Source organism: Chelon labrosus, assembly GCF_963514085.1.
Source record: "Chelon labrosus genome assembly, chromosome: 15".
Taxonomy (NCBI): Eukaryota; Metazoa; Chordata; class Actinopteri; order Mugiliformes; family Mugilidae; genus Chelon; species Chelon labrosus.
In genome coordinates this window covers 16,433,008-16,458,738 of record NC_140348.1, presented here as the reverse complement: position 1 = coordinate 16,458,738, position 25,731 = coordinate 16,433,008, and the positions used below count along the sequence as shown (strand labels likewise).

General features: G+C 40.7%; 4 protein-coding genes across 4 annotated transcripts; 1 reads left to right on the top strand and 3 right to left on the bottom strand.

The window, feature by feature from the left end:
* Positions 1–1,695: 1,695 nt before the first annotated feature.
* On the bottom strand, positions 1,696–6,619 carry spef1 (sperm flagellar 1). The gene is made up of 7 exons (XM_084562267.1): positions 6,372–6,619; positions 6,062–6,173; positions 5,420–5,567; positions 5,242–5,287; positions 3,432–3,510; positions 3,231–3,336; positions 1,696–2,778 (listed from the first exon to the last, which is right to left on the bottom strand). Exons 1-7 carry the CDS (start codon positions 6,478–6,480, stop codon positions 2,665–2,667), a joined length of 714 nt encoding a protein of 237 aa, XP_084418393.1. The 5' UTR covers positions 6,481–6,619; the 3' UTR covers positions 1,696–2,664.
* adam8a (ADAM metallopeptidase domain 8a) lies at positions 6,617–14,871 on the bottom strand (the record flags this gene model as incomplete). Its single annotated transcript, XM_084562268.1, is given in 26 exon segments — positions 6,617–7,484; positions 7,803–7,883; positions 7,986–8,036; positions 8,132–8,188; positions 8,298–8,345; positions 8,604–8,802; positions 8,925–9,036; positions 9,358–9,442; positions 9,521–9,607; positions 9,691–9,871; positions 9,971–10,052; positions 10,140–10,335; positions 10,505–10,594; positions 10,689–10,866; positions 10,970–11,112; positions 11,246–11,327; positions 11,439–11,608; positions 12,037–12,105; positions 12,197–12,274; positions 12,811–13,042; positions 13,414–13,490; positions 14,261–14,339; positions 14,427–14,500; positions 14,607–14,716; positions 14,799–14,850; positions 14,854–14,871. Coding segments are annotated over 26 exon segments (2,676 nt in total). The 3' UTR covers positions 6,617–7,439.
* An 829-nt stretch (positions 14,872–15,700) lies between these two features.
* Positions 15,701–18,469, top strand: znf511 (zinc finger protein 511). Its single transcript, XM_084562376.1, has 6 exons — positions 15,701–16,189; positions 16,284–16,357; positions 16,916–17,117; positions 17,233–17,357; positions 17,703–17,963; positions 18,306–18,469. Exons 1-6 carry the CDS (start codon positions 16,028–16,030, stop codon positions 18,376–18,378), a joined length of 897 nt encoding a protein of 298 aa, XP_084418502.1. The 5' UTR covers positions 15,701–16,027; the 3' UTR covers positions 18,379–18,469.
* A 311-nt stretch (positions 18,470–18,780) lies between these two features.
* On the bottom strand, positions 18,781–21,695 carry msx3 (muscle segment homeobox 3). Its single transcript, XM_084561517.1, has 2 exons — positions 21,158–21,695; positions 18,781–20,722 (listed from the first exon to the last, which is right to left on the bottom strand). Exons 1-2 carry the CDS (start codon positions 21,516–21,518, stop codon positions 20,316–20,318), a joined length of 768 nt encoding a protein of 255 aa, XP_084417643.1. The 5' UTR covers positions 21,519–21,695; the 3' UTR covers positions 18,781–20,315.
* Positions 21,696–25,731: the final 4,036 nt, after the last annotated feature.

Below are 25,731 nucleotides of genomic sequence, written 5' to 3'. Positions count from 1 at the left end.
GTCAGGTTTTTGCTGCTTCCTGGATGAACCAGCATTTCTTTTTCCTTCCTTTTGTCCCCGATCATCACGTCCTGCAGGATCCATCTTGCCTTGACTCCTTTGTGGATCTGCCCCTTCCGTGAAGAGGGTGTGGTCCCTCATCTCTGAGTAAAACAACCGAATATGATTCACCAGTGTCTTCATCAATGGCAGCTCTGTTCTGCTGTTTTCTCTCACATTTTTATCTTGCGTACGTATCTTACGAGAAATTTTAGCTTTGCTTTTTCAGATCTTTATTGAACCCTTGATATTACATTCAGTATGTACAGTACTGTATGTAATGACCATCATTACTCATGTTGCTTAACGTATTAGTACTTTGTCCTTCTCCCGTTCTTTGAAATGATGGGTTTTAAGGTAAATTATTTTTAAAGGGGTACATAAAGGTCATATTACTCATCATGAGGAGTCCTACAGAGCCTGTGTAATCCTTTGTTTTTTGTCCTCTGTGGATCTGAATAGAGCTCTCTTTTGGGAGAATAACCCTGATTAAATCACCGGGGTTGCTGTGAGTTAAGGCCAGGCTTTGACCCTCAGCATGTAAAACTGTAAAAAGTAAATCCACTCGATTAGTTCGCTTTCAAATCTGTCCGCTTTGAGGGAAAGGAGCTGGAGAGTTTAAAGCAGAGGAAGCTATAGTTTATACTCTTATCTGAACACATACTGCTTCACGAAAGCCCTTTCAGACGGTCGTAAAACAGGAGTCAGTGGTAAAAAATATATCTTTTGAAAAATATTAACATTAACTTATTGTTTTGTTTGGTACAAAGGTTCTTCATCTTCAGCAAAAAACCTTTATTGAATGAAATCATCCTGACATCAAAATGCCAGTAAGAAATAAATGTCCCTGCAGCCCCACAGTCACTAGCCCTGTAGGGTAATGGCGCCAAACATGTGGAAGCATACGTAAAGCCTGCATTAAAAACCTCGGGGGAAAGAGTTCATGGGCAGTGAGATACAGTATGCTTTAAGCTGCATTGAGGGAATAGCGGGATTCACTGTTTGTGGAGCTTAACTCATACTAGAGACTAAAAGTATGTCTGCTTCTGCTGCTTCGATTACAGCTGCATTCTTGTTTAAAGTCTCCCATAAGCAATAACTGTTCTGTAGGGAGACCTTGGGTCCCACCATTCATGCGGATATTACTTTGACAAGTATCATCTATCTAAGCATTGTTGCAGACTATGTACACCCTTTCATGAAAATGCTGTACCCTGATTCGTTGTGGCCTCTTTCAGCGGGATCATGCTCCCTGCCACAAAAACAAACACAATAATAATGGTTCAGGAATAGTTTGAGGAGCACAACAATAAGTTCGAGGTGTTAACTTATTGCCTCAAAATTCCCCAGGTCTCAATCAAATTGAGGATTTGTGGGATGTACTGGACATTGATCCATTGAGACCCCACCGTGCAAATTGCAGGACTTACAGGATCTGCTGCACATCTTCAGAGGTCTAGGAGAATCCAGGTCAAGGGTTTAGTGGCAAAAGGGGAACCAACACAGTATTAGGTCATAATGTTATGTGGGTCATACTAAAACACTGTTAGGATATAGATTTATACAGAAAATGTACATTACACACATAAAGTTCTTTTTTCTAATAATACTAAAGTTTTGTTTTTAAGTAAAGTTTTGCATGCAGATCCATCTATCTACAGATGTAATATATTTTTTACCTTACTGTTATTTTGCTACAGACTGGATAGTAGGGCTTAATTGTGGGACGTGAAAGCGACCACAACAGAACACAGCAACAGGCAGCTGGAAGACATCAGCCGCTCCTGATACAGCTCAGCGCGTCGCCTCTCTCCAGTTATTCTACACCAGCAAAGACAACATACAGTAGGGACAAACACTGACACGCTGAAACACAACTGGCTGCGGTCAGTTTTTTGAGAAGTACTTGGCTATATTTGGTAATCTCTCAGCTTTGTCGTCGCCTTTGCTCTGAAACCCGGCGCTTGAAAGAGTGGGAAGTGATGTCACTAATAACCACCTTCTATATTTGACCCATTTTCACATTTACACCTTTCTGCAGAATTTCTATACAAATGACTGATGTAGTTTTAGACATTGTAGGAAATGACAGCTACAGTTAATAAAGCTAACGCTGCATAATTTTGTTTGCGTAAGTCGTTTTATGGCGAAACTTCAGATCTCTCCTCCGCTTAAGTGCTAGACTCTGTTCTTTCTCAGCGAGACAATTTGGAACATCAAAGCGGTCAGCTGCTTTATTGAGCGCTTGACAGTCAGTAAAGAAAACTGTAGATACATAAACACATGAAAAACACATGCTTTACACTCCTCACAAAGAAGCAACTATTCATATTCAACAAGTCATGTTATCCATAGATAAGACGTAAAAGGATGCTATCCTTCTCTTTTATGAATGACGTAACTGATTTCAACAGCGACTAAAGTAAACCACACTTTACTACCTAGCAGCCCACTGCTGCATTTCAACATGTGTAATTCATTGTAGCCTGTAGAAAAATCCTTAGATCTTTATATGAGCTCATCATTTTCCCTGACAAAGTGAGGGTTTACTGGCGTTGATGTTTCTAAGGTTATACCCCAGAACTTCTGTGTGTGCGTTACATCTAGTCGGTGTACAAGTTTGTATCAGCGCGCATTGCCTTTTGCTTTGTACGTCTCCAGATGCCTCGTCAGATCTTCAATGCGCATGTCCTTCAAGTGAACCAGATGCTCCAGCCTGTTCACTTTCATCTGTAGGATCTACACACAAAGATGCAAAAGGTTTAGCTACAGGAGGCTTCTTTCTAAAACTGCGAATTGTGTTACTGCTGAGTACTTCCTAATGTGGTGGAAGGAGAAGTTGCACGTTTGTGTCATTATTTTCCTTTTTTTCTTCACATCCAGATGTGGAAAAAAAAGGTTGCAGTATCCGCTGAGCAGATCCTGACTCACTGACCGCTGCTGACACAGGGAATGACTCACATGCATCGCACCATTTTAAATCTCACTCCCTCTTTCTTTGTCTCACCCAGACTCACTCGCACACTCATCTGCAACAACATTTCAGGTGGTGTGCCTGTATGACAAGGCTCTTACCCTACAGGACGTGGAAATGGAAGACGCTTTTGTTTGCAGATGTTGTACGAGTCAGCAAAATGTTCCCCGCGTTCTAGTGTGTGTGTGTGTGTGTGTGTGTGTGTGCGCGCGCGCACCTCCACCGTCTCCTGCAAAGCCATGACAGCTTGTTCCTTTTCCTGCAGGATTATTCTGAAAGTAGGGTCCATGTCTGAGTAAATCTTTACTGCGTGCTGCAGTTTACTGTACAATAAAAACAAAAAGACACATTATCACTATTAAAAAAACACTGAGGCTGATTAGTTTAATTCAAATTAAAGGCAACATTTTGGTGATACCTGTTTTTCTGTTTGTTTTTTTCATCGTTTTTCACCTCTGCCATCTGTGCCAGAAGTCTTGCTTCCGTCTGATGGATTTCTGAACAAAACAAAAATATACCATTTCTCCAACTCAATTGTGAACAGAACATACTGGCTGTTAAAAAAAAACCTTCAGGGATTCATCTGATAAATCACCTCGACACAGCTAAGGTAAAGAGATTAGGACTGGAGGCAAATGGGCAATGACCACAATCGGAAAGAGAGAAAACAAGAAAGTGAGATTAGAAGATAGAGAAAGAGAAAAATCAGGCTTTAAGTCAGCAGTGCTGAGCTCAGACCAGCGATAAAGGCCATCTGGCGATGTTGGGAACTGATATGAGGACCTGAGCACTATGTCTGATAGTGAATGGGGTGTAGATGGAAGAGGAAAGACCAGAGGGAGGAGGCGCTGGCTTGAGGTCAGCTTTGCAGGGTAGTTTCAGGGACGGATTAGGTGTGGGAAACGGAAGAGACGCTTATCACCGATTCACTCCCTTAAGGCTGTGGCATTTTTCTAATCAGTTCTGCCTGTTGCCTTCAAATGGAGGTGTATTTGTGTCTCTGTGTGGTCATTCCTATCTGTGGGGCTGTGAGCAGGACACACACGCTGGTGATATCAAAGCAGGCAAGAGAAGACACAGAAAAGATCTTGGGAAAACCTCACTTCAGTGGTAGAATCAGCACTGACAGCAGTCACTAAACAGTTCTCTTAAAATTTCAAGATATCTCCATAAAATGTCCCCAGTTGATTACTTTCATTAAGACAATTATATTTGTGTAACACGTTGTGGAAATGAGGTACATAAGAATTGTGCATACAATTTCAGTACAATAACAACACTGTCAGGTTCAAAATTCTTTTCATTTAGTTGAATAATGAGAGTCGAGTTTTTGTCATTTCATAAATCAGAAAATACTGTTATTAAGCATGTTGTTCCATGGTCTTAGGAATAAAATATAATATTATTCAGGCAATGAAAGATATATGATCAAACCCCTCAGTAAACACCTACACATTATACTGTGCATTGGAAAGCAGCTGGAAAGTTTGGTGATCTGATATGAGAGAAAAAAAGTTTTGAGAAATCACATGTATAATAAAATCCCATTCATTTTTACTGTGAACACATATTCACAGTTACAAAACATAACTTTGACAATTTCTTGTATTTCAAGTTTTCTAAAATTGTATCTTTAAATATGACAAAATATAACAGACACTAATTTGTATACTTTTTCAATAGACAAAATGTGTTAAAATATATACTTAAATGTGTATTTGTAATGTGTACATGTTCCTTCTACCAGTCTGAAAGAAGACATGGTACTGAAGTGAAAATTTAAATGTATCAGTGCATCCTGTATCCTGCACTGTTTCCCCTTAAACACAAAAACCACCTCAGGGTGTGTTTGATATGCCGATTTTGTCCCCTGACCAGCAAATCCAGGACCATTAGAAAAAGTCTAAAATTACACTCACTTCCCTCCTTGTGCTAAAAAAAGGCAAATTTCAGTCAGTGTAGCTGCTGTCGGGGTTACAGACAGACTGTGTCAGCTAATATTCTCCATAGGGATACATCCTGCGCAAGACGTAAGGTCAGAACACAGTCATCACATTCATCTTAATTCAGCAGTTTCTCAGTCCCCTTGGTTACACTGGTGTAATGATAGTTTTGTAACTTCCAACTAGATCTTAATCACTGTCTTGTGATTTAAGGTCATATATGACACTTGCAGTTTCCTCTAATTATTAATTTGAGGTTTGCGTTAATACAAGAACAGACTCTACCTGCATGAGGCTTCTCCTGATGCCTGGCGTCATAATATTCCAGATCCTAGATTAAAAAGAAAAGCAGGTCAAAATATAGTCAAAATGCTCATGGAGGAAGGAACACAGTAATATCCTGTAGATAACTGGCATTCACACTGACTAATAGTGACTTATAATAACATGCCTCAGCACACACCAGTATGTTTTCTGAGCTGTGCTCCAGTTTCTTGTCTATCTTCTCCCTGAGGGTATTCAATACAGGCACTATCGCTCCTGAAGTGCTCAGCACAATCTTCTTCAGTGTCTCCTCAGGCACATGAAAGTCCAGCTTGGAAAAGACCTTCCTAAGAAGAGGAGAAAAGCACATTTTTATAAAGCAAAAAAAAAACATGTCCCAATAGGAGCAGCAGATTGCATGTGATTTAACCGATGGTGATGTTAAACACAATAGGGTCCAATGTGTTTACAGCGGCGTCCCATAAATCTGTAGCTGGCTAGGTGCCATATCAGAGTCTAGGGAGAGAGGGTGAGTGGGAGTATGTTGGACTAGTTCTCACGACCAGATGCAGAGGCCCAGCAAAAGTTTGTGTTTATAAAGTTGCACTGAATAGCACAAACTTAAGCAATGTTATTTCTGCTAAAGCAGTATTAACTTGTGTTGTAGGTCATTCTGGAGTATATGTGTAAGGAAGCCAAATTCTGACAACACTTTCATTTGGGAGCTGTCGCATATGCTCTCAAATCCAAATCCAATAACTTTCAGTCCATGAGAACCAATCAGGTCCATGTGCGAATTGAATAAAGAAATAAATATATGAAATAATGTCTGGTGTCTTGCCTGTTGAGGAGGCTCCAGTTACTGAGCTTCTGCTGTGTGGAGTTTGCAGGGATATAGTTGTGCAGATCAACAAGCTTTGGGAAGAAATATTTTACAACCTCAGCAGCCATCACTGCAGAGAGACAGCCAGTCAGTTCACAGGTAAATAAACAAACAAACACGCACATTTAAACACGCAAACAGCCAAACAAGCTTATTGTGGCTGGAGAGCTACGCGACTAATTAAAATGAGATCTTATTACTGCTGCTGCTAGTTAGTTTAGCTCTTCTCGGAGGGCTGCTAGCATAATCAAAGGCTAAGTTTACTTACCTCCGTCGCTGAAGTCTCTTGTGATGTTTCTTTTGGGCCGAGACAGAGGTATTTTGTCTATCCATGCGAACAGATCCTGCAGCTCCTCTTCGTTCAGTTCTCTGTCCATTATTCTTAAAGTAACATCTGTTTCTAAACACTTTTAAAAACACTTTTACCCAGCTAGCTTGTTAGCTTCCCTGAAATACGGTGGTGTTTGAAGCGTTGCCAGGCGACCGCTGGTTGGCCATGGCAACGCAGATTATGGAGTCCGGATGGGAAAACGGAGAAACACGTCCAAAAACATCGATTTAAAGTTTTTTTTATTGTAAGCTTCAGTTTTACACGCAAAAAAGTAAATCTCAATAAATAAAAACATTCTGAGTTCAGAGTTTGCAGGACAAATCAATGAAGGACCCTGCAATCATGTCTGCTGCATAGAATAAGCAATATAAAATCCCTTGAAGAATTACAATCAACATGTATCAAGTCAATACAAAACAGCATGTAATAATTCAGTCCTACCAAGTCAATCATACATAGGTTAGTACAAAAACGGAAAAGAAAAAACTGTTTTGTAATTTTTCCTTCATTAAAAACAATAACATAAAGTGCCACAATTTAAACTCCCTTAACAACATTATTTCTCATAAAGAAAGTACCAAAACCATGAGGGAAGTTAGTAAACAGTAAGTAAAAAACACAGCATGGATAGTGCAGTTGCCTTGTGGTTTTCACATATCTCAGGATCAAGGCAGTGAGACATTTCCCTTAAAAAATCATCATGGCAGTTTAGCCATTCGTCATCCATAAAGCACAGAAGTGTGTTTATCATGGCTTCAGGTTTTCATCAGCATACTGAAGGCCTATATAAGCAAGACACAGACAGTGGCAATCCCCAGGGAGACCGCAGTTGACAGAAAAGCTCTGTCACTTAATGTTGCTGATCCGTCGGTGGATCTGGTTTCCACTTTTGAAAACAGACAAGCGTCTCCTGAGAAGATCTTCTTGGTCCGTCTAGGTGGGACAAAGACAATGTCCTCTGTGAGAGGATCTCAATGTTTACGCCATGACGAATTAGTCTCTCTGTCATCTGGGCCTGCTGGGGGGGATCAGGGCAGCCCTCCCTCCAAGCTAGAAAAACGAAGAAACACAACACCATCAGCACATTCAAATGAGCTTCCTTAACCACAATGCATTTTCCAAACTCTGTCTTATATGTTTATTTCAGTCTCTTTAACTATTCAGAGATAGTCAGGAGACTTTTATGAGCTTACCAACTCCCTAACACTGAGCCACTGGTTACTCATTACATGGCTATGTTGGGACAATGCCCAAAACCACAGACGTCTTTATAAACGTGAATGCCTTAAGAATGTCTGGATGTCGGCTGCTGAGATTTAATAGATTTAGGTTAGTCTGGTTGACTCAGGCTGCTTTCTGAATACATACCAGCTGAGTGTGTGGCAGTGAAGACTGTACTGTAGAGGGTTTCGGCTTCACTGGAGGCATTGGTGGCTTTGGCTTCATGATCTTAGAGAGAGGATGATTATAAGTCAAACAAGCAGCAAAGGCAAGAACAATCAGCTTTTTGAATGCAAATACAGGGGTTAGATGGCTTATAGTGTTACTTACAGGTTTGGTTGTAAGTGGTGGCAGAGGTCTAGATGGAGGTAGAGGCTTAGTCTGACAAAAACAGTTATGACAAAACTTAGTACATTATCTTAATAACTAACTTACAATGAATGTCCGTAAAAAGAAAACAAGACATGTTATATTACCTCAGTGTAGATTGGCTTCCTTGAGACACTTGGTGGCTGCATGAACGGCCTTACGACCTAAATAATAACATACATTTGCTCAATGAAATGCAGTAAGGACTACTACAAAACATACCGGTATAAATACTTTTACTTTTAAGAGAGACAAAACATCAGAGCAGGTTACCTGTTGAATCACTGACGGCTGAGGTACCCCTGGCTCTTTTTTGGGTGGCTGTAAAGACAGAAAAGAGAAATAAGCGGAAGCAAAAGCTTTGTTATTTGCCCTGGTTGTCAGTGTGTGGCTCAGAGACACTTCAGCAGATGTTTTGTAGCTTTAAATGTGGTTTCATCGAAAATACCCTCAATAAATTGGTTTTAAATACAAACCACACATCCATTTGTAGCCATAGATAAAAATAACTAACTCATGCAGTGTCATCACTAAAGCAGACTTTGGTGCTGAAGCTGTTGGACTGAAGTGCAAACTCACTGCTGGAGCTGCTCTGCTAGGCTTTGGTCCTGCAGTTTGTGGTCTGACAGGAGCAGAGAAGAGGGGTTTACAGGCTTGAGTGGCAGAAGACTCCAAAAATGTAGGCTGGCTGATGTGTGTGGACCCAAGACGAGGGCTGCCTCGTGTGCTGCTTGACCGAAACAGAGGGTTGAATTGTCCTGAGGTGGATGGGAGGCATCTGGAAAGAAAAAAAAAAGACTCAGTAGCTGTAGATAATGGGCAAGATGAGGATGTTCTTTATGTCTTGATGCACGTAATGGTATAACAAGAGATGAAAGACATCTGTACTTATTTCTGTACCTCTTTGCAGGTCTCTTTTTCTTGAGGCAGCACATCAAACTCGCAATGACCAGGGCCAAAAGCAGAAGGAAGCCAACCACCAGTGACACAATCAGCACAATCAAACTTGACTCTACAAAAACAGACACACAATTTCATTTAATTTCAACGAATTATGTTGAAATACCTTTGTTTCTCAAGGATGGACATGTAAGAACACACGTCACCTGCTCAGGAAACAAAATGCACTGTAACATCGTAACTACGTTTGTACAGACTAATAGGGAAATTCCATTACATCATTGTCTGTTTGTGCTCATCAGAACAGAGCACGATTGTTTTAGGGTCCATGAGAAATCTAATCCAGCCATGTGTAAATCGCGGTCGTTACAGGTCAAGCTTGACTGTTGGTGTGTACATGTGCATATGAAGACTGACAAAACAAGTACGATACCTTCGGGCAGTTCTGAATGCTGCACGTTACAGAAAGGCGGAGCCCACCCTGGGTTGCAGTGACACTTGCCCTCATGGTTGCAGACCTGTCAGAAATCACAGTCAATTACGCCGTCCCGGCTCCATGGCACTTTAAAGTGTTGAAAGTTTAACAAAGTTCTCACCCCGCGGTTGTTGCATTTGGCGGAGCAGTCATTTGTTCCATACACTTTTATGTTCTTGATCTCTTGACACCGTTGATTATAGCATACCTAAAAGACAAACACAGACTTTGTGTTCAACACTGATGCAGTGAGGTTTTGTAAATGTCAACTGTCAACTTCAGATCTCTTACCATGTTGTTGCCACACTTGGTGCCAGTGGGTACCTTTCCCAGATCCGCAGGGTAATTGTCTACAGGGTTCATAGTAGCCTCATTGCATATTTCTCCATTTCCTGCGTTGTAAAAGGACTTCCTGGATGTCACTGGGAATTCCCATCCTCCAGAGCAGAAAAGAGTCCCGCAGGCTTGATCTCTGTGACCCAAATACCACAAGCACAAATGTAAAAAAAATAAATAAACAACAATAAATATGTGCTATTATTGTGCAGTTTTGGCTTTTACAGCTACATACCGGCTGGAACATTTCTGACCAAACAGTGTCCTTCTGCAGTTTCCATGCAGGTTGAAACAAGAATCTGAAGCTACATCAGCATCTGACAAGAATTATACAGAAGATTTCCTGATGAGTCTTGATATATCAGGGTCGTAGCACATTCAAACCAAATTTACACTTGTTATACCTGGTCCCCAAAGTCTCTTGCAGTGTTCCTGTCGTGAAGGACACTGTCCATTGTAGCAATATCCTTTTCCACGGTTGCAGGACAAGCCATTTTGGGTGTAGGCGTCAGTGGGACAGGCGGCAGAGAAACCAGTGCAGTACTCTGCCAGGTCGCAGTCTCCTTCCTTTGGTCGGCAGACGCTGCCTGTCGGCTTCAGCTGAAGAGCGGAGAGAAACACAGATGGTGATGTACCGGCTACTGAAATACATACTCTCACACATAACCAGCCAGACGGCGTAGTCAGACTGCATCTAGTTAGGTGATCACATAATTAGCATCAGTGTGACTCCACTCACTCTAGAGAGGACACAGTGAGTAGTACTTACTTGGCATTTGTGGCAGCACTCTCCCTCTGCACATTGAGCTCCTGCATTCAGTTTGCAGGTGGTGGCATTGCAGCAGGGATTCTTGCATTCCTACGTGGCAGACAGTACAGTAGAATATTACAACTGCTTTGTGTGCTTTGCTTAAGTAATATGGTGCATTTTTTTTAACATGGCATGCACAAACCTGTACGGTGCCACAGTCACACTCCTCTCCCGGCTCTAGGAAGGCATTTCCACACACTGGCCCCCCAAAGATGCGATCAGTGGAGGGAGTATCCAGCAGACAGGCAGGGTTGATCTCCTCCAAGAACCTGCTGAGCTGCTGCTGACTGCAGCTGCTGAACTGCTCTGGATACACAAAACTAGAAGAAGAGACAGCAACAACAACATAAGAGAAGGAAGATGTTTACTCTGAATTTAAGAGTTGTCAGTTTGGTTTACGTGCAGGTGACAAACTGAGCTTACCCAACACTCTCAGCCATGATGCAGCCTTTTTTAGATGTCAAGGAGCCACATACACAGTTATCAGTATCATGGGACAAGCCCAGGTTGTGACCCATCTCATGTGCAATAGTGGAGGCCACTCCTACTGAGTTAGTGTTATGGTCCTGTGTGCATGGTAGACAAAAGCGGGTTAAAATTGAGATCTGAGATCACACAATTCTCTTTCATTTATTTTTAATTTCTACCTGTTCTGCGCTGAAATGTTTTCAAAGTATGTAAATATTGAAGTATGATTACCTCATTGACAGCCCCGGAGTTAGATGTGCACATTGCATTGGTGTTTGCTAAGCCAACAGTGGAGCCATCAAAATCCACACCACTGTATAAAGAAGAGACTTGTTTGATGTTTGAACATTTACACATCCGCTCTGACAGCTTAAACAAACTGACACTGTCTTTTTACTGGAGAATTAAAATAGCAGCATCTTACGTTATGAACTGTGCGTTGTCGTGTTTGATCCTCGGCAGCAGGCTCCGCTGACGCCACTCTAAAAAGCGTCCGAGGGTGGTCTCAGGATTAGTGCTGACCTCTATTTGATCTTTGTATGACCAGATCTCCAGACCGACCAGCATCACACGTACACCCACAGGGCGATACAACTGAAACAGAACAGCGAGTTAGCATAATCTGCAAAGCACCCGAAAAAGAAACGTGAAATATATCTAATCGGTATTTGTGAATGTGTGTCAAACGCATAATGCTGCCACAGAACCTATATTCAGAGACAGGAAACCACTGTTGAGTCTTGCTTGTCCAGTGATGCATTCATACTTGTCCTACTCTCAGAGTACGTGAGGAGGATTGTGGGATATGTGTGAAAATGTTCGTCTTAGGTGTGAAGATTCACAGTTTAAGTTAGATTTTCACAGCGATAGAACTCTCCCTTTCTTCTATTGGTCAGATTCCAGTCAGTAAAGAACAAAATATCAGGACACATTTCTTGCATTCAATCCAGAGTGATGAAGCCTGCAGAGGAAAAATCGAACCGGCTTGAGCACTTTAGCTGACGGACTATGAAGAAACGTACCTTGTCCACATGGTTTGCTATTTCAAGTGCTCTGTCCTCCATTGTCTTTCTTCTGACAAACTTCTTATACTAAACGAAATAATAAAAAAATTAGTAATGTAATAAATAGTATTTCAAGCGTAAAAGTCTCAGTTTGAGATAGAAATATAAGAAATCGAACCTCTGTGTTGTCGACCACCAAAACCAGCTCCACAGTCCTGGGTTTTCCTGGATGACTTTTAATCTGGGCTCTGCTTTTCTGAGTAACACATAAAAGTGGAGGATATTAACAATATGAAATGTGTGTGTCTATGCATCTGTTCAGTTACACCCACGTTTTATGTAGACAATATACTCAATAATCAACTGTGTTTTCATGTACAAATTCATGCTATAGCATCAAAATATGTGTGACTAGGATCCTATGAACTATTTTGATACAAACCTTTTGCATTAAAACATGTAAAACACATTTGCATATTGAGGCCAATAGCTATTAATTCAGCTGCAGAAACATTGGCCTGTAATAGCTCTCAGTCTCTTGTCTAATTTTAAACCATGTCCCTCTTAATTTACACATTTCCTTTCATCTCAGATCATTATATTGAATATTGAACGGAAATTTGATGAAGTTTTATCTCTGATGTTGATATATTTTCAAGCTATAATAGAAAAAGTGTTCTTATATCATGAATCTGATGCAGGCACAGAATCACTGGCACAGAACTGTCAGCAGTCCAAATACATCAGCTGTAGTCTTCAAACACTGTATGTGACCATGTTGAGTGTCTTTACCAGACTGCTGAGCTGGAACAGTCCAGACGGACGAGCTCCATGGTCGTAGAAAGTGGTCGTGTTTCCATGGGAACAGGAGCTCCTCTTCCTTCTCAGGTGCTTGTAGTTGTAAACGGCATGGAGACCCTCAACACTGTGAGCTTCAGAGGTCTCTCCGTCACCCTGTTCTCCCGCTTCAGCACCGGCCAGAGGTTCAATGAGGTACATCTGGTCCTGGAGACTTATAAACCCCCTGCGGAGCGAAACAAAAACTTTGAAGGGGACAGCATATCTAATTCTCAAACAGATGACTACCTTTGTTTACGCTTCCCTGTTCACATTATTGACACTAACATGCAGACAAAAGCCAGTTTTAACATGAGAACAGAGGTCTGCATGACTTGGTTACAGGTTCGCAGAGCTGCATGCAGCCTTTCTGAATGAGGACACAAATGCTTCTCTTTGGTTTGGACGCACATGGTCATGAGTCACAGCAGCAGACTTTGAGTACCATATCATTGTGGGCTTAATTGAATCTGTTGTTCCTTTAAAGGAAGCTTTTTTTAATCCTTTTTGCCATAAGAGCTAAAACATGAAAGAACAATTGCAAGCAGCATTACTCACTTTATGCCTGAGCACAGTCCAATGCTGGCGGAGGAGTCTTCCACTCCCACAATGTGTCCATGGTAGTAGCAGTGAACCTGAACAGACATCCATCATTTATAACAGAATCAAAGACCTAAACTTCCAAAAATCACAAATGGAAATTATTTTCTGAGGAAAATGTATTGTACATAAAGGGTACGTGTCCTGGTCAGAGCGGAAGACACAATTGACCTTATATGTCAGTTCCGCTTCCACATAACAACACTGTGTGTGATGTCAGATCTCATTATCGGGAACTTTAAAGTTGAGAAACTTTTTTGTCATATTTTGAAATGACATTGCTCCCGATGTCCCTGCCATGACTTTGTAGGTGACGATTCTTAGGAATTCATGGTAAAATATACATGAAATCACCTATTTTAGAAATACTATAACAATGTGTATAGGTCAAATTTCAAGACCGAACTTCTCAGTGGAGGATCTGCATTTTACAATACATTGTTCTTATATTTAACACTTAAACAGACAAAGAAACAACAAATAATCACATACTACCGGCATACATTTCACTGTGCATTGTACTATGTATAACTGTGCATGTGATGAATAAAACCTATCTATCTATCTATCTACTAAAAAAAGATCTTGCACCGGAGATTAAATGACACATAAGGTAGGTGGCACAGGATATCCTGCCCTTAATCCATTTAAGCATGTGAAATAATTATCCATTATACAACAGTGGTAATTCAGCACGATTATCAAGCCCACATACAAAAATTTTAATTTAATACTACATTTTGATAGATCAAGAATACATTACTCATATAGGCAACTAATACATGAAAAAATGAAAACTACATACCCCATGATCAGATGTATTGGAGACTTGTGTGCCCTGGTCAGAATAGTATGTCACAGAAAAGTTTTTCCCCAAAAGATCTCTGAAAAAAGAAAGAACTGTATGTCAATAATATAGTGTATGTCAGTAAAAAATGTAAATGGATACACTAAAATGACATTTTTCTCACTTGTTCTTTTCCAAGTGCAGAGTGTAGTTTGTTCCTGCAATCATCACAGAGTACTGGAGTACATCAGGGTATTTCTATTCACACACAAGGAGCAGAAGTGACTGAGAATGCATTCTGCAAGGGTTTTTTTTTTTTTTTTTTTAGCAATCTGATGAAAGTACAGTATAGAGTTTGTGTTACCTTCGGTACAGCATCGTCGTTAATAACAGACGAATCCTTCAGCTTCTGAGGTATCACTGTTTGGTACTTTGTCACATGAGGTAGAGTCCTCACATTGCCCGCAATTATTCCTGCAAGTATTACAGATGATTTATGAGACAGACAGAAAGAAAGAAAAAAAGAAAAAAAGAAATATTGAAAGAAAGAACATACCCCATAAGGAGATGAAAATCCATATAAAATATCCAGAATGTGACATGTTGCTCTACTGGACGGACTCTGTCATTGTGCGGTTGGCAGTCTGAGGGAGACACCGAAGACCATTAGCTCTCCGCCCATCTCCGCTGTGTAATATCCTGAACATTTACCCCAGCCTACCAGTTGAAGCCGAGAAACCACATGAGTCACAACCAGAAACTGCAAAAAGTTAACCAACGTCCCCTGAGTGAAACAAAAGAAGTTACACAAATAACTAAAACACTCGCTTGGAAAATGTGTAAAAGTTATTTTTGCACTTTATTGAGAATCAGTGGGCGCTGGTGTGCACTTTGCACACACCGCAATGTATCTCTCAAGCTATATTTAGGCTTTATGACTATTTGAGACGCAATTACCATTTCTTTATTCAATTATGTGAAAATGTCCACACTATCAAAAACTCAAAAAGCAACATCCAAATGTAAGATTTGTCGCCATCTACTGATAAAATGGCGAAGTTGCACCTTCATTTTTACTCTTGATAAACCCATAGGCTTTATGTAAGGATAAAACTAGCCTAATAAAAACAATACAAGCACTAGATATCAGAACATTAAATTTTTGGGATGGGCAATAGTGTAAAGGTAAGATGCGTTTGCTGAACCACGTGTCAGTGAGGAAATATACATATTAAATGTTATCATAAGGTTTGTTGTACGGGACATAAAGCCGTTTCTCCTGTTTTTAAATGTTATTTTAACGCATCGAAGCAGAACAAACCATAAAAACACCAATAGTTTTTATTTATTTATTTATTTTAAATGAACACTGTAGGTTACATTCAGGTGCCCACACACCTTGTAATTAAGTTCAATTTAATTGGTTTAGGAGTGTTCAAAGTGTACACAATGAAAGCTTCAATACTGAGATTTTGACTCACATAATATCTTAATAAAATATAAAGTAATGGACCTAAATTCAGTTTTAACTTCACCAATCTGTGTATTATTCTCCATAGACTGTATACAGTTTATGATTATTCCATGTTGAATGAAGCTCCAGGCCAGTTGATGGCAGTAATTCACCGCTTTCTTTCTCACAACCACCCCGCACAAAAAAAACAAAACGAAACATAGACGTCATCATCCCGCGCCAATTACAAACCAAACAAACAAGACCTTAGCAGCTACCGGCGGCAGGAGTTGGTTAACGTTACATTCAAGAGTGAATGTAGACGTTTGAAAATGATGCTGGAGCCAGAGTTTGCCCAAGTTCTACCGTCGGAAGACTGTCCGTCAGGTGCCACAGACGAGGAGGTGCGGAGGCGAAGTGAGTCTGAGCCGGGAAACCCGTTCAGCTTCACCCCGAAGCTCATCCACCTGCACAAGGACCACGAGCTATTTGAGGTAACCTAGCAACCAAAAGGCGAACTCCACTAACCGTCATGTTTTTTTCTAGTATGAGCTAGCTTGTTTAAATGCAGACAAATGCTGTTCACAGGATGGGGACATTCAGAGACACATGTATCTGCAAGACCTCTACATCTCGGAGGCAGAAGACAAGTCAACGCTCTGGTAAGAAAGTCACATTATATCCGTGTTTCGTCGACCTTTTTAGCTTGTGTGTTGGCTACTTAACTAGCTACAAACAAAACTTTATTTATACAGCCCATCATTCACAGTAAAGCAAAGAACCATAAAACTACAAATGTGTATTAACAACAAAGACTTAAAGCACATTAAATAGAATTTATATGAACTCATATTTATAGAAATGTTTCTACTTATCCTAGCTTGTAGCTCATTTGGAAAATTAGATAAGTTAGCATTCATTTGTTCCTATTAAGATGATTATTTTGTGCCATTCATATCACACACTCTGGATATGACTAAAGTTTTCTAGAACAAAACACATTATCTATTAACTCTATCTATTACTGATTTGTTGGGGCTACTGATTATTGACAAATTGATATTTCTGTTCTAAATCCTTCCTTAAATTTTGCCCAAGAATTGACAATTGTTTAGCGACAGCTGTGGATTTTCCTTTTTTTAACTGCAGCCCACAGCAATGTCAGTGTTGATGGTCAGGCTGTCAGTCACCTTTCTCCTCCTCCTCTTGTCTTTTCTCAGTGTGTCAGAGTTCGCCTGTCACATCTCCGGCTGCCGTGCCATCTTCAGTACGTTGGAGGATTATGAGCACCACTACAACTCCCTGCACAGACACGTGTGCTGCACTTGCCGCCGCTCCCTGCCAAGCGCACGCCTCCTAGACATCCACATCCAGGAGTGGCATGATTCTCTGTTCGCTATCCTCGCCCAGAGGCAAGACATGGTAAGTCAGTGATAAACTAGACATCTCCCATGACGTTTCTAAGGCTGTCCTGTAAAAATGACCTACTAAGGCTTTGAAAATAAGTTTCTCTTGTCACTTCATTCACGTTCTTCAGTACCAGTGTTTGGTGGAGGGCTGTGGACAGAAGTTCAGGACTAGTAAAGAAAGGAAAGACCATCTAATAAGAGTTCACAAGTACCCTCCAGACTTCAGATTTGACAAAACCAAAAAGGACAGAGGGTAAGAGTTTGCGCACTACGTTTTGTCCACTAGATGGCAGCAAAATGTCAGTAAGAAAATTACTAAGTGTGGTCTTGGTCTGAGTGAGTCCATGTTAGTTGTGGTCAAGAAGATTTATGCATTTGATCACAACTGTAGAGGTATAACCATGTTTTTATAGACTCATTCATATTCTCTTGTTAACGTGATAACATCAGGCATGTTGTAGAGTGAGTCTTGCTTTAGCTCTTTATTGCTAATAGTGTGTAAAATGTATATTAGTGTAGCATTTTCTGATAAAAAAAAAAAGTGCTTTTCTCAAATAGCTTTGTATATGTAAGTTAAATGTCCTATCTCTGCTAACAGAATCAAAGAGACGAAGACACAACAGCAGAAGGACACAGCCATGGAGGTAGTGGACGATGTTTGTGAGTCAGAGGGCGTGTGTGAGGTTATGTGTAATGTGCTGTCCGCTCAACCTGAGCAAGGGGAATCCATGGAGATGCATGAGACTGAGGAAGAAGCTGCTAAAATGTCAAAGTCTGCCTCTACGGAGGACCTTTCCACTGCTGCTCAGGACCCAGATTCTACGAGAAATGCACCACCAAGACCACAATACTCCTACAGGTTAGTATCTAAAGAAATTCTGGAAAGCACTATGCTAAGCTAGACTAAATCCTCCATTTTCAAGATGTTTTTCCTCTCTCTGGCAAACTCTGACAAATTAGGATAGTCTTTACCCAAACAGTGAGAGTCTGGTCTTTTAAAGTTTCAAACATTTGCATTTATTTAGTTAAGTCTGTGTGAAGTACACTATAGGAGAAGGTTTATTCTCTTAACTCTTATGTGGGCTGTTATATAATGCAGTTATATGCAAGTTGATATGTTTATAATCCTACAGTTTTTAATATTTAATCAATAAGTATATAACAGAGATAAAATATATAACAGTTGTATTTCCTTTGTCAGAATCCCTACAAATGTGTGCTTTGGTCACGGCTCTGTCCGAGGCTTCAGAGGACGGCGGGGGAGAAGGAAATGAAACTTATCTACTGATCTGCAACTTTATAAACTGTTAATATATTTACTGTCCCATTTGCAACTTAAATAAAAGTGTTTTTTACAAGAACAAAGTGATGTGCGCAGTTGTTTTATGTCTTTTATGTGTGCTATTAGGCCCCCATCACACTTCTGTTCTTTGTGTGGATATGCCTATCAGCAGATGGGACCATGTGTTCTGACAAATAACAACTTTACTTTTATGACAGTCTCCAAAGGAAACATTTAAAGAACATATTGAGTGATGCTGTTCAGTTTTGCTGGATGTAGTGTATCTCAATTCCAAGATAGTGTGCAGATACAGAAGTTATTTGGCTCGAGAGGAAGACATTTTGTGCAAAAAAAAAAAAAAAAACTAAAGGAACGCAAGAATTTACATTATAGACTTTAATAATTGTACAAAACAAGTTTTCACCCATGAAATATAAAATACACTGTACATTAATGACAGATTTTTAGCACTTTGAGTGTTTGCAAAAATAAACCAGGACTTTTATTTACATTTAGGAATGAATTGACTTGAGAGCTCTTTAAGCTTCTGTGCAAAAACATTCTCCTTTGAGGTAATGACAACGGTAAAGCCGATTTATAGCTGTTTTGTTAAGATTAGGAAATTATGTGCTCTAGATGTTGTTATTTCACCTTGAAAGATCCAAAGGTTCGTTGCTGTTCAGTAAACATATTTTTAAAATGAAAGTTCAAAATTAGAATTTACAGACAGATTTTATTACAACAGCTAAAAGGCACCAATGAGCATTTCATAGTCTGTTTCATGATGTTAGTGTGGTGGCGGTTGGATGTGTTAATGAATATGAACTTGTACAGATAATGTCTGTATTTGTTACATTAACTTGAAGGTTGAAATTACAAATTTTGTACTAAGCAGGCTTGGCTGGTAACTTACTTTATCTTATTAAAAAAAAGTCTGACTCTGCTAGATTAAACAGTTAAGTTTTTAAAATAATCCAAAAAGTGTGTTCGCAGAGTTTTACTTTGCATGGGGATTATACCTCGGTACATAACTTTTATTTTAGTTTTATTTTAGTCCACAAATCCTCCAACATTAACTGACACTAACACATTATTACCAGCTGTTTTTACAGTCTGTGTAAAGTACCAAAATGTGAAAGTGATTGCTGTTATTTCTGTATCCCTTTCTCAATAAACTATTAAGAAAAAAAAAATCACATATTTTTGAATTAAAATGTCACCAAGTGTAACTGTGAGGCAGAGTGATGTGTTTTCAATAGTCGGACAACACTGGAGCGAAAATATGGAAAATCATCAATGTAAACCCTTAAATATTGAAGCAATTTAGTGTTTTACAACCCCAAACTTGAAACTGTGCTTTAAAAGTGAGAAAATCTCCAAGGCCTCTGGAATGGAAATAAAAAAATCCACATGGGTCCTTCAGTGGCTCCTCTTGAGTTATTGCTTTCAGCCCAGAGCTACAGGCCTTTAAATAATCATCTTCTGTCTGGACAATAAAATAACTAAAATATTTAAGCAACAGAAAGTTACAAATGAAATCTGAGCGTTTAATCCTAAAATGAGCGCAGCGAAACTCCGCTATGAAAGAAAAGGTTTTACAGAATGCACTGTAAAAGGTTAACAAATAATTTACTGTAAAATTTAAATGATCGCTGAAAGTCAAAGAACATTTATGAAAATTATAAGCGAGTGAAATAATTTTAAACTACTGCCAGATTGTTCCATCAGCATATTTGTATAAAAATATTATTATTTGCGTAAAATATTATTCTCGCACCATTAAATCTTTCGCTATAACGAAAAAATATATATATTTGACATCAGATTAAATATGAGACAGATGATTCCTAAGATGGACATTTTTGCAATGTTATTTGAAAGCATTTTAAAGGCAGCTTTCTCAGCGAAGCAGCTTAAAGTTAGTGAGAGTTAAGACAAGTAGTACATCCCATATGGTCCGCTGAATAGTCCTGGGACAGGTAGGGCAGGCCGCGGTCCGTTCAGGGTACCGTACAGGGCCGGTGCGCCCATTGGTGCACTCAGGGGGAAAGGAAAGGCGAAGGTCGGGAGCAGCGGCTTCGCGGCCAGCTTTAGTTTCTCCAGCTCGGCCTCCTGCAGTCTCTTGGCCTTGGCCCTGCGGTTCTGAAACCAGATCTTGACCTGTGTCTCTGTGAGGCTGAGGGAGCTGGAGAACTCGGCTCTCTCCGCGATGGAGAGGTACTGTTTCTGGCGGAACTTCCTCTCCAGAGAAAGCAGCTGAGAGGTTGTGAAAGGAGTTCTGGGTTTCCTGTTGTTCTTGTGTTTCCGTAGATTGCATGGGGTCGGGCTGGGAAGTCCTGGAAGTAGATTCAGAAAGTCACATCACTGGAATACAACATTTGTAACTGATATGACATAAATACATCTACCGTCGAATTAGATTTTGGCATAAACATCAAAATAAAACAAAGCCACATCAGAGAAATACCAGACACTACATTGTACAGACAGATTGTCAGTGCTGATGCTTGGTGTTAGGTGCCGTTATTTGCAGTTTTTAAATTCTAAAATTACACTCCATTATCTAATCTAACGTGTTGAGATCATTACAGATTTTTAAAATCCATCTTGCCTTATTCGTAATTATACCCGAAAGACCTTTGGTATTAAATGTGTTATACAATTACTGCAGCTGCACCATTGTGCAAGAATCTCTGGAGACCCTCTGAGCAGCTGAAAATAGCTTAGCTTAGGTTCCTTAGAATTAGGACGGAAATAATATCCACACTCACTTGTAGGAGATGCATAAGGAGCCTGGACCCAGGTGCTCGTCTCCTTGTCACTGAGATCCACCGCCTCCGCTTTGGACCGATTAAGTCCCCTCGGTGACGCACACTCGGTCTCCTCCACCCGGACGCAGCCTGAGCCAGGCTCAGGGGAGTGGAGACTTCTGCACGGAGTCCTGTCTGATATGAGGGATTCCACGCTGAAAGGCAGATCTAAACTTTTGGTTTTACATCTTCTGACAGGTGACAGGTCTAGCTCGTCCGTTCCCATGCTGCCAGCGGGTCTATCCTCTGGCGAGGTCTCCCCAGGAGAAGCCGAGGGCGGTGATCCCTGCGCAGGATTCATTACGCACGACTGAGGTGCCATACAAACTATTTTCCGTCCGCTCTCTCCCTTACTGTTTATGTTTTCGTGTCTTCACTTGAAGAGATCGGTGTTGTTGCCGAGGTTCCTACGAAGTTGCGCAGCTGCGTGGTTAAACTTCAGTTTTTACGCACCGACTTGACTCTCCTTCTGAGAAGTGCCATACGTCTCTCTCTCATCTTGCTGCCTGCCTATCAGTCTTTAGATGTTTTCACGTGACTCAGCTAAAGCGCTTTCTGATAGGTCAGGCTTGTAATGAAAGTGTTATGGTCCATTTCATGCGTCTTGGTTCCTGACAGATAGTAAACCTCTCATCAGTGACACAGCGCGGAATCATGTCGTGCAAAGTAGCTAAAATCAGTTACCATCTATAAACGACCTAACTTTAAGTTTAAAACCGCACCAGTCAATATTTTTATATTACAATTGGATCATTTAAACACTCAACAGTTCCCTTTAGCTGTGTGGAGCATTTTTCTGTCTTATGTTCTGGTTTCATAGCCCCAGCTTTATTTTTTATTTTTTTTTTATTCCCTGTCACTGCTATCATCAACCTCCTTTTCAGTGGCAGTACACTGCTGATGTACAGTCAAAACCACCAGGCTGGTAAACATGGAGTAGAATTTAGCAGTTAAACAGTCAGATATTCCTCTTAGGAGTTGGTAAAGAAAACAGCCAGAAGGTGAGTAAATCTGGCAATTAGATCCATCAGGTGGGCACAAACACGACTCTCGGAGACTGCTAATGCTGCTCTGTGTCTCCTGGACTGAAGCCCAAAACTTCACCAGATATGTGTCACAGCAATTTCACTCAAAGGTTTTGTTATGTTGAAAAACAAAATTAATAGAGACATTACTTGCTGCAGGAGCCCATCTTGAAAGTTGTGCATGAGAATGCGTTGACAGTGGCTCATCACCATGTTTCATTAAAGTAGTAAGGCAATCCAGGCTGCGATTTACAGCACTCTTTATGTTCCTAAGAGTTATTATCACTGTAAATTTCTATCTTGTGGCCTGTAATCAAATTGTCTATGGCCATATTTCAGCCTGTTGTGTTCATTGTCTGTAATCCCTTTGAGAGACAATAAAGGGGCCATTGAAGAGGCCCGTCCAAATTGGCCTTGTTCTGCCGCTCTTCAAATGAAATCATTTTCAGTGCAACCCAATATGTGAGAGTTTCTTTCTCTAATGGGAACTGCTGTTGGGCCTGCAGAAGCATACTGACTGTCTGATTGTCTGTGGGACAATTGGTTAAATGGAGTTAACTGTTTCTCTGCCCGAGGTATGTTCCTGCTTTGATCCTGCAGCGCCTGGCGCCTGTCTGCTCCCTCTCCCCCTCTCCCTCTCTGTGTGACAGTGATAGATCGCTGGGTAACCATACAAGCTTTCAATGACTGTAATTTAGTGCAACATTACATTCTCCTCTGCCTACTGTGAATATTACCACTCTCGCTCTCTGTTAGCTTGAAAGGGGACGCAGGGCTCTGTGTAATGTTTTGTTTCCCCTCCATTGTTTTATAATGAATGAGTAAATATTTAAATAAAAATATATCCTGCTTCACCCTGAGTGGCACACATACAGTACATGCCAGAAAAGTCAACAATTTGAAAACCTAACTGTAGTATAGTATCTGCACAACAGTTTTCGTTTATATTTATTTACTTGAATACATTTGGACTAAACTTTCTTTCTTTCTTTCTTTCTTTCTTTCTTTCTTCACCTGTCCTTCCTGCTGACTTGCCCCGATCTGGAATTGTGTAAAGAGTTAATTGTGGTTTTCCAAAGAGTTTTTCTTTTAAACCGAACGTGTTGAAGCAGGCTTTATAAATGTCATCTTTTTTAAATTCTTCTCTTTCATCTGAGCTGGCAGGGCTTACAGCTAACCTAAGCAAACTTTAGGGAAAGGAGGCCGGAGTCATGTGGAATAAACATTTATGAAACTCACAGCGGGGAACTTGTGGTGGTGAAAGTGTATCGTCTTTAAAGGACACGGGAGGCCGGCCCGGTGAGGAATAACAGAACATTATTGTGTGTCTGAGTGGACCTGCCGACATTGGTATGTCAAAATGTCAGTGCATGTAAGATCACAAACTTTCCTTTCCATGCTGACATTTACAGTAACTCACACTGCCATGATTTGCTTATATTAAATAAACTGGGCACAGCACTTGCAGCACACATGTACGCCATGTGCACAACCATGTGTAAATGGTCATGATTGATATGGGTGTTACATCAATTACTCAAATAAAAAAGTGAAGCATACAGGCTCAGCTGGCTCCTGCTCTCTTTCACTCAGGCCCAATCATGCCAACCAACCACAGAGGATGTGGAGGGCCCGAGGTCCTCCCAGCGATGCATCTCCTTATCTGATCTGAGATTTAAGGGAACTGCAACAACATGTCAGTCTCAGTTAGCTGTTTCATCTTTGCCACTGTCAGCACATTGTGACATGTGAGCTGCTGCTCGCTCTGTTTTCTCTCAGTGTCAAGTCTAACCTGTCAATCCAAACTGCGATACAACAATTATAACTTACTTACCTTGTCTCCTCCTTCCCACATGCTTCGGATAATGTCGACCCGACGTTATCATCTGAGAACATTTGTCAGGATGTCACAGAGTAAAACATGACATGAGGTTTCTCTGATTCGGACTGTAGGTCATCTGAACCACAAATAGGTTTTAGGTGAACCTCGACCTCTCTCCACAACTTGCTGACATCTTAATGGTTGTGTCTGTGCCTGACGAGAGGCCAGAGATTGAACTTCTCTCTCAAGATTTCTTTACATTATTCACACGACTTCTCTTTGTATGTGTAACAAATGAAGGACTACGTGCTGTATGACTTCAAGGAAGTCCACAAAAAAACGTGCCGACATTTATATTGAGCTGAATTGTTTTTCCAATTCTCTTGGAAAAACAATTCAGACCCTGAACGTAATCACTTACGGAATTATGCGCACAGGAGGCCATTATTTTAATGAATGAACGTAGCTCTATATTTATCTTTCACACAGGAGTTGCACGAAGGTGGCAGGAGTTTGACACTAAAGACTGGTTTGCATCTAGGCTTCCATCTGTGGTAGTTTTAGTCAACAAAAGTAAGTTTCTGTTGCAAAGTAGTTATATATAGATGTAATTTCTAGGTGACAGGGTTGGATTGCAATGTTTGTTGACATTCCTCATCCTCAAAGTTTAGTCAAGTCATGACAGAACCTTCTAATTCAAAATAGAGACTCTTTCAGTTGTAATATTTGATCGTAGGATTGCGCATAGTGATGCAATTCAAAATCAAAATATGCTGAAGCCCCCACTTTGATTATAATTAATTTTTGTTTGGCTGTTTGTTACTTTTTGAGGAAGATATCTCAGTAATTCCCTTCTTAAGCAGGATATAGTCTGGTCTCACATGGCAGATGAGGCTTGAAACCTTTGTAATTACCTGATGGGTTGTTGATTGGTTAAGTGCTTTTCATTTATTCTCTATATGTTAGCATGGCTCGGCTGTCTGGGGAAAGTGTTGACAGGCGAGCAGCGAGCGGGTTATTATGCCTGTGTGTGTTTTGTATGTAGTATATTGGGTTTGGTGACAGGAAGGCGCGTCCCACATGGCGTCTAACAGAGATGAGCAGAGTGTTTGGCTGACGGGGACTCAGCACCGAGTCTTGCCCGTAGTGCCAGGTGCTAACAGGTGAACACAGAGATATTGTTGCTGTATTGTTGCAGTTTGGGAGAAATGGAGGGGTACTAAGGGAACCGGACACCCTCTCTGGACCTGGAGCGAGCCAGGGGTTAGGGTGAGCTCAGTAACGGCGCTGACAGCAGGGGGGAACTCAGATGGCAGCCTGCAGTCACTGATGATAATGACGAGGATGATGATGTTTGAGAATGACCCACTAACAGAGGCTCGGCATGTCAAATTATCATACTGCAGGCGTCTTTATTGTCTGGGCATGATAGCAGATGTTGGCGACATTAGTATGAGGGTGATGACAGCAGAGGAGCAGGGGGACATCGCTGGACAAATGGAAACAAGAGAAACCTGACACACACTACAAAAACACACACTCGGAGGTACACCTCAACCCATGCAGAGTCTTAAAATACAGAGAAGCTCAATTATAAACTACTGAAGATGTCTCAGGTATAATGAGAGAAGCATTTCAGGGAATCCCATTGGTCTAATCCCCTACAGTCTCTAGTTTTACAGTGAATT

Excerpts from the sequence above, each read along its gene's own strand:
- spef1 (XM_084562267.1), bottom strand. The coding sequence starts at position 6,480 with ATGGACAGAGAACTGAACGAAGAGGAGCTGCAGGATCTGTTCGCATGG. Across the intron at positions 5,568-6,061 it reads AACTGGAGCCTCCTCAACAG|GAAGGTCTTTTCCAAGCTGG; the intron begins GCAAGACACCAG and ends TCCTCTTCTTAG. Across the intron at positions 3,511-5,241 it reads TCAGGAGAAGCCTCATGCAG|AAATCCATCAGACGGAAGCA; the intron begins GTAGAGTCTGTT and ends TGTTTTGTTCAG.
- znf511 (XM_084562376.1), top strand. The coding sequence starts at position 16,028 with ATGATGCTGGAGCCAGAGTTTGCCCAAGTTCTACCGTCGGAAGACTGT. Across the intron at positions 17,118-17,232 it reads TCGCCCAGAGGCAAGACATG|TACCAGTGTTTGGTGGAGGG; the intron begins GTAAGTCAGTGA and ends CACGTTCTTCAG. Across the intron at positions 17,964-18,305 it reads AGACCACAATACTCCTACAG|AATCCCTACAAATGTGTGCT; the intron begins GTTAGTATCTAA and ends TTCCTTTGTCAG.
- msx3 (XM_084561517.1), bottom strand. The coding sequence starts at position 21,518 with ATGGCACCTCAGTCGTGCGTAATGAATCCTGCGCAGGGATCACCGCCC. Across the intron at positions 20,723-21,157 it reads TCCTTATGCATCTCCTACAA|GACTTCCCAGCCCGACCCCA; the intron begins GTGAGTGTGGAT and ends ATCTACTTCCAG.